This window comes from Rhagoletis zephyria, unplaced genomic scaffold (assembly GCF_001687245.7).
Source record: "Rhagoletis zephyria isolate East Lansing unplaced genomic scaffold, Rhagoletis_zephyria_1.1 Rzeph_scaffold_16529, whole genome shotgun sequence".
In the NCBI taxonomy this organism is placed as follows: Eukaryota; Metazoa; Arthropoda; class Insecta; order Diptera; family Tephritidae; genus Rhagoletis; species Rhagoletis zephyria.
In genome coordinates, this window is record NW_016173593.1 from 1 (window position 1) to 7,797 (window position 7,797).

General features: G+C 38.1%; 1 protein-coding gene across 1 annotated transcript; it reads right to left on the reverse strand.

The window, feature by feature from the left end:
- Nucleotides 1-3,613: 3,613 nt before the first annotated feature.
- Nucleotides 3,614-7,497, reverse strand: LOC108379488 (uncharacterized). Its single transcript, XM_017635844.1, has 4 exons — nt 7,094-7,497; nt 6,595-7,025; nt 6,280-6,502; nt 3,614-6,223 (listed from the first exon to the last, which is right to left on the reverse strand). Exons 1-4 carry the CDS (start codon nt 7,205-7,207, stop codon nt 5,333-5,335), a joined length of 1,659 nt encoding a protein of 552 aa, XP_017491333.1. The 5' UTR covers nt 7,208-7,497; the 3' UTR covers nt 3,614-5,332.
- Between the last annotated feature and the right edge of the window lie 300 nt (nt 7,498-7,797).

Consider the following 7,797-nt stretch of genomic DNA (forward strand, 5'->3'; position numbering starts at 1 on the left):
CAGATATTTTACTCGGAGTAAATGCTTAATTTTATTAATACGACCCAATAAGTCAAAATTTAGTTAAAATTTGCTGCTCCTTGGCGTAGATATGTACAAATCTCCTAAAAAAGTTGTAACCATTACTTCACGTTGAACAATTTTATGACTTAAGGAGCCGGTTTTTCAACGCACGGTTAAATCTGGCTCAATGCTTCGCTCGAGTTTAAACTAAAGTTAGCCGAACAAATCTCAGCCAGCTGTGGAATGGTAAATTGAATTGTTATTTATTGGCTGAGTCTTGAAAATCGGTTATTGATCGTATAAAAAATAAAACGCGGAGAAAAATTTATTTGCCATTTTTAAAAACTGGGTTATATAAAAAGGGGCAAGAAACGGAAAAATCTAAAATGACAAACGGGAAAAAACATATAGAATTGCATGGACAAAAAGGGAATAGGCTCGCCCAAAACCTGTCACACTGGTTCTGACTTCCATTTTTATTTTATTTTTTGTTTTGATCTGACGCCAGCACGTCTCTGCCTCCGCAAGCATCCACGCTGTCAAAAGCTGATCAGTTTGTTATTTCTCTTTTTATTTTCGTTTTTAATTTGGATTTTGCTTTTCACTATGGTAAGTTTCGTCGAAGAGTGGTGGAATTGAAAATCTTTGGCGTTGTGGCAGCCGGCATTTCGTCGACGAGTGGTATATTTCCTCGGACAACTCAAAATTTCTGAAGAACAAAAACGGTCGCTGGGAATGCGCCATCTCATTTATATACGTTCTCTGCTTAAATCTACGAACGCGTAATAGCGACATCTGTCATACCAACGCGATAGATGAATTAAGAAAACAGATGCCGCGCTAAGCAGCAAAAGTTTGTTCGTTTGTTTTACGATATTAGACTAACGATTTTAGATTAACCCTTAGATACGCAACGAAACTTGTCAGCCTGTCGGCCGCTCAAATCAGCAAAAAAATATATTTGGCCCCTGCGATATGTAATAAAAAATAACCTTTAAACTCAATTTAGTCTAATGTAATTGGTTCAACTTACCAAAAACAAAAAAAAAAACATTTTTGTCACAAACATTTGATGAAGCAACAACACAACTTCCCGGAGAATCATACTCGAAAAATGCCATAAACTTACTCAACGAAATTAAGACTCCCTACTATTATTGCAAAAAAAAAGGGGAAAAATTAACACTTTTTGTTATACATTTTCTACAATCTTTTGAACGAATTTAGCGGCATCCTTAATCAAAAACAGTCACAACTTAAAATTTTTCAAAAACTGGAAAAACACTTTTGAGACTGTTTTTTGATTTGCTTGCTTCGGTTGCGCAGCATCAGCAGTTTTTTGCCTCTCCTGAACATTTGGGATATTTTGTATTGTCACTGTTTTTGATTTAGGGTGCGATATAAATGTAGTCATGTGAAAAATAATAGCGACACGACATTATCACCAGTTTTAGCTACATATTTTTCTTTTGTTTGTTTAATGTTTTTTATTTTTTACAAAAATACGGCTCAAATTTCAAACTTTGTAGAAAAAATTTAGAAATTAAACAAAAATTTACAAGAAACTTTTTAGTCAATTATTTTTAGAAAAATTCCAATTATGCAGTTTTGTAGGCCATTAAATTCCAGCTTAAGAAAGTGCCAGTTTCAAGTGGCTAAGAATTCGCGTTCATTTTTTGTAATTTTTTTGCAGATATTTTCTTCTAAACAAAAAAAAAACTCGAACATAATTTGTATGAAAAAGAAAGGTCAGTGACTTAATTGGTTTTTGCATGCACTTGGTGGCCAATTATATTAAAAAAATCATGTTTGTCGACTCAATCGTACGGAAAGTGTCCCAAAAGAACAAAAAAGAAGCATTCGCTCCTTCGACATAAATCTCATTTACGTCAATAGTGTCATAACTCAAAACAGCTAAGCTCGAGAAAAACGGCTTTAAAGTTTTTGAAATTACATATCGATGGCTGAGTGGAAGATCGACCTATCTCGGCTGCCAGTTCGAAAACGCTCTATCTCAAAAAACTTTTCAAGAACGCCCTATTTCAGAATTTTATTGAAAAACACCCTATCTCAAAATTCGGTTCAAAAACGCCCTATCTTACTTCAAAATGTATTGAAAATATGCTGATATAGGGAGTTTTTGAATCGACAGCTGAGATAGGGCGTTTTTGAAACGAATTCTGAAATAGGGCGTTCTTGAAAAGTTTTTTGAGATAGAGCGTTTTCGAACTGGCTGCCGACATAGGTCGATCTTCCACTCAGCCATCGATATACTCCCATAGTAAAAATGAATACATTTTTTTTTTCTAGTGAGATACTGGTAACTGATACAGCTGTGGAGCTTCTACTGTATTATATTTTACTTTAAAAAACTAACAACAATTACAAATTGGAAAATGTTTTAATTCGTTTTTTTGCCAAAAAAAAATTTTTTCAGTTGGTTGAAATTAATTGAATATACATAACGTTAAAGTATTAAAAAGTATTTTATTCAACTACAACACAGCTATGAAATTTTTACACTACGTAAAAGAAGGGGTAGCGGTAATTTCTGCATGCTCAACTCAAAATTTATATTTTTTTGGATTGTGACACTATTGAAGTAAATGAGCGATATACATATGTATGAGTTTTCATTATGATTTTTATAACGAAGATACTATCGTAGCCGAGGAAGTTATTGATGGATTCATTAAGCATTCATTAATACTAATAGAAAAACTTACAACTTGTGTGTCACTTCCATGAGCTAAAGCTTACGAGTAGCGTTTAGGCCTTCAGCCTAAACATTTTCATTCTTTTGTGACCCGCCCTAATATTGGCATATATGCGTATGCACACACATATACATATGCACACGTGCTATCATTAATTCGCGCCGTTAACTGACGGCTCCCGCCGGATAATAACCCTTCGTTAAGTTTCCCCTTAATATCGGTTATTGTCCGGCGGTTCGATTTGAAAATCCCGCAAATTCTTCATGTCTCTTCGGTTTAGCAGATCAACGCGCGCACAGCAGCTACCAGGCCATTCCCGTCCAAAGGTATTCAAATATTTTTTTATTCCACATTATATATATATATATATATATATCTATATTGAAATAAATCGACTCTTTACTGAATTTGTCATTAACATCGAAATATCTTGGTTCTATTCAAGAATAGAAGAACACGTGCCATTTTATCATAACATATTTAGCTGGCCAACCGCAAATAAATAATCCCTATAAAGATTATTTTACATTTTAATCTCTTTAAACTCAAGTACTATATTCAGCTCAAAAAAATTCTATGCATCGCTTTTTTTTTTTAACTACAGAGTTTTATTGATTCCTGTACAATTCTAATTGTTTGACTTACCGAGGTTTTTTAAATTACCGATTAAATTTTTGGCTGAACCGTATAAATTATTATTGAAGCACATCTTTTTATTCTTGGGTTTGGTAGATATTATCGATGGAACAGAAATTCTACCGACTACATCTCTGGTATTCAAGTAATTGAATGCCAACAGTGCCATTTATCCTTTGCGACTACAGGAGAAATTAAAACCATTTACGTTTGTATCTTCCATGTAAAATATATATTTTTTTATTGATTTTTAAATGTTTTTTTTTTGTTTTGCCCATAGAAGTATAAATACGTTAGAATTCTTCAGAAATATTGTGAAATATGCAATGCTATTATTTAATGAAGCCAACCTTTTACGAAATGTTCGCTTTATTCAGCATTTATTGTACGCTAAGAATATGTAAGTAAGTATACGTTGAATAGAAAATTATCAATTACTATAGAACCATAATTCAAGTAACTAAATTTAAGATAATTACTAAGAATAAGCTTTTTTTAGTTATTTTTGTTGTTTTGAATTAGAATTAACTCTTTTTTAAAATTGAGCTTTCAACACAATTACGATGCAAATAACATATATGCCAGTATGTTGTGTGTAACCAACACACATATGTATGTATGTATATAAAAGTGCAAATCAACTACTAACCTAAAACGAGTTTCGGTTGCTGCACCTATTAATATAATAGAAAAGGAATTTTAGCGATTACTGCAAAAAAAAAACAGCTTGAATTTGTGGGCATTGGGCGTCCAAAGTAAAATGTCCGACATCGACGGACCGGCAATTCAAAATATTTATGTATGTATGTATGTAGTTATATAGCTTTCATGCCAGATGGTCGGATGGTCCCATTCATAGCTTTCTGCTGTCAATTTCAATCATTTCATAAGGAACATTTATTGGATGAACATTTTTCAACCATTTTGTTAGCGTTGTATTTCCAGGCACTTTAGTGTTTTCGAAACAAAAAAGTCGCTGCTGTATATATAAAATATTATCAAATCTGTAATTTTCAGAGATTTATTTATTATCCAACTGAATACAAGATATCATTTTGGCTCTCTCGCTATACTTTTGTGTCGCATTGCTTCGTATCAAAAGATATTGCGGAGCTTGTCTCTAGGGAAATTGCGTGTGTTCTTTCGTAGTAATCGTTATTGCAATAATTCGAACAACTTTCATTCCTATTCCTGTATTTGCTACATCAACAACTAATCCCTTGTTGATATTTTCTGTTATCGGTAGTACTTGCAACTATAAGTATACTCATTCACCAATGTTCGATAGAACACAAGGTCCATATAATTATTATGCCGGGCGTGTGCCACTACTTTTCGCAGTCGCAATACATAGCTTAGAGTGATTGGTGTTGGTGCTATTTTGTACCGTAATCCCGTAATTGCGAATCATTGGTTACATTTTGTGTTTTTTTAATGTACCGTTATCCAATGCATTTTTTGCAGTTTCCTTTTCTATTTAACGAATGAATACCTTTACGATCTAAATAAATAAAATGCCATCCCCATAAAAATAAATGTTTTGTCATCGCTTTTAGTTTGCCTATCTTTCAACAACTATGCGATGCACCTCTGTTGACAGCGCGAAATTTAACTCCAAAGGAGAAGTTGATTCGGCTTTTATCCATGATATGTTAAAATACTGCGCTCCACGGGCATCTGCTTCAGCGATTCCTTAAGTTCTTAACTTGCGCCTCTGATGCGTGTATTAGGACATGCAAACATATTAATCGGCTATCAGTTAGTTACATTAATTCCTACACTCCCCCTAAAAGCAACCATATTGGCAACCGCGCGTCTTCGATACACGTTCGCAACGTAGAGCTCTTACTTATAACTGCATATTTGCAGTTTATCTGGTGGTTGATTTGCTTGACGCGAACTTTGCGTTACCACGGTGTGTGTCTGCACTGCTGGCGGCGCATGCGGAAGCATTTGAGGTGCTGCTAGCAGTCAATTCAAATTGGTGGCGGACCACGAATATAACGGAGTTGAGGCGTGAAACTCATTGACAGGTTGTTGAGGTTGTCGCAGCAATTGGGCTGCATGAGGCAGGCGGCGCACAGGAAGGTGATCAAGGCCAGTTGCACAGGCACAGCTGCTTTGGCAATGCGCCAAGTCCAGCTATTATGGGGATGCTTGTCATCCTTGTCGTCTGCTTCGTCCATGTCGAACTCAAGATCTGGATCGTCTGCCGGGTCGCCAGAGTCTGGCGCACCAGCAGCCAGTTTGGTACCCACCACTTTACAAGTCGAAGCCGATGCGTTAGCTGATGTGGAGGCACTGCTGTTGTCGGCGTCTGTATTGGATCCGTTGGAATTCTTATTCTGCTTGCGACGTCCGTTTCTTCTGGGAGACGCATTTTCTTTAGCAGCACATTCCTGCTCTTTCGTGGCACTGCTTCTCCTGCCACCTGCATGTCCGTTCGCCTTTACTATTGCACCGGCAGTATTTCGTACACTGCTATCTATTTCTTCTCCACCAGGTACTTGAAGTTGATGTGCTTCCGCTTGCTGTAGCTGCTGTTGGACTTTCTTATTTTGATGTGTAGCTGCTGTGCGCACAATTAAGTCGCGACAGGTGTTCTGCAAGTTCTTGAGCTCTGCCTCGGCGGACTCCATACGCACTGCAATGGACTTCATCGCTTCGCTGCCGGGGGCCAAAGCCAACTCCAACTGCTTTACTAGACGCCGCAAGACACCAAGTCGACGCTCACGCTCCGATAGCCCGCCATCAGAAGTGGCACCACCGTCGGAAATCCCTGAGTCTGAAAGCGAGCCGTTGGAAGCGGTGAATTTTGCAATGTGCAAGATATGGTTGGGATCCAGATGTTCCTGTACCGCAGTAAGCTGAGAAAAACGATATTAATAAAATTCGAGTCAACGTCACTAGAGGACGTACTTACCTGTTCTTGGCTAACATTTACGCGCTCTGAAAGTAGTTTGGCGACAACCTTTACATTCTGCGCCAGCTCTACTGGGCTGGCTTGGCCCTTGTCCAACGCACCCTCGAGTCCCTTTAATGTGCCGCGATCCTGGCCGAGCGCTTGCTGGAACTCATACAAGCCATTCTCCAACTGCCGCCAAGCGATCAGTGAATTCGTTAGCGTCTCCAGTTGAGTATTTATCCTATCGAAGACAAAGGCATAAAGAAATTACAATTAGTTTTTTATGATTGACTTAGGCTTCCACAGCAGATATATGTATGTAAACACTGATACCTTGCGTCAGCATCGTCCCAGGCGCTGTACATGTCGCTCACTTCGTTCTTCAAATGTTTGTGGAATTCATTTTCCGAATTGATTAATGTGTGTATATCCAACACTTTGACACCCTTACCAGCGGTACTAGTGCCAATGGAAGTAGTCATAGTGGCGGTGCCAACGATTGCGTTATTTGCTGCCCCGTTGCCAAAATCGATTGCCACAGTTGTGGTATTTTCTTTAAGCGTTCCGGTTACATCACCTCCAGCGGCAAATGAATTGGTTTGTTCGTCCACGTGCTCAATGGCCACTTTTTCAGCAGCTGCTTTCAATTCCTCCTCCATTAATACATTCTGTAGGCGTCTTTCCTGGCGCGTTAGCCAACTGTGCACGCTGGCATTCAGGCGCAGCATATTTGTGCGGTAATTTTGCAACTCCGTTTTTTCACTCTACAAATATGCAAAATTAAGTCAGTACTTTTACTGCATACATATGCCAGCCAGTGCGATTCACTTACCTTTAGAGCTTCAATTGCGACTTGGATCTGTGGTTCTGTATCCAATAGTTCAAATGTACTCTTGTTGCCCAACTTGTTCAGCGCGTGCTTGAGAATGATCATCTCCTCTTGCATTTTACGTGCGGATGCAGCATTTTCGCTCCAGCCCAATAGGTCCTCCCAAGCAGCTAATAAATCTGAAATTAAACAAAAAATGTGCGTGCCAGTTTATTCATTTTACTGAGTTCAGATGCCTCATGTCAAGCAACTATCCCAGCAACTAAATGACCAGCGATGCGCGTCGAAGTGAATAAATGGATTCAACGGTTCGCCGACACGAAACTGTAACGCACCAGTTACGCTACCCACCGGACAGACGACTGCGGTGCTTAATGCTTAGGCAGTTAAATAAATTGGAAATTGTATTTGATTGTAGAGAAGAGTGTATTTAAAATTTAAAAATATGCACATGCATACATTCTTATATATATACCCTGCAAAAGTCTAATTAACATTGCGATGTCCTAGGGCAGGACAATATACTCCAGCTCCGCATTATATCAGAGCAGCACAAAACCACTCCATGGAGTAATCCCCCTACCTCGGCAACACAACACCCCAATAAACATAGTGGAGTGATTACGATCGTTAAAACACGATCAATGATCGGATAACAACAAGCCGGGATGGTCCAACGATACATACACATACATATCGTCGATGTT

Bases quoted from the DNA above. Each gene is read 5' to 3' on its own strand.
- LOC108379488 (XM_017635844.1), bottom strand. From the start codon at position 7,207: ATGCAAGAGGAGATGATCATTCTCAAGCACGCGCTGAACAAGTTGGGC. The intron at 6,503-6,594 runs GTATCAGTGTTT...TGTCTTCGATAG, and splicing joins TGGGACGATGCTGACGCAAG to GATAAATACTCAACTGGAGA. The intron at 6,224-6,279 runs GTAAGTACGTCC...CGTTTTTCTCAG, and splicing joins TAAATGTTAGCCAAGAACAG to CTTACTGCGGTACAGGAACA.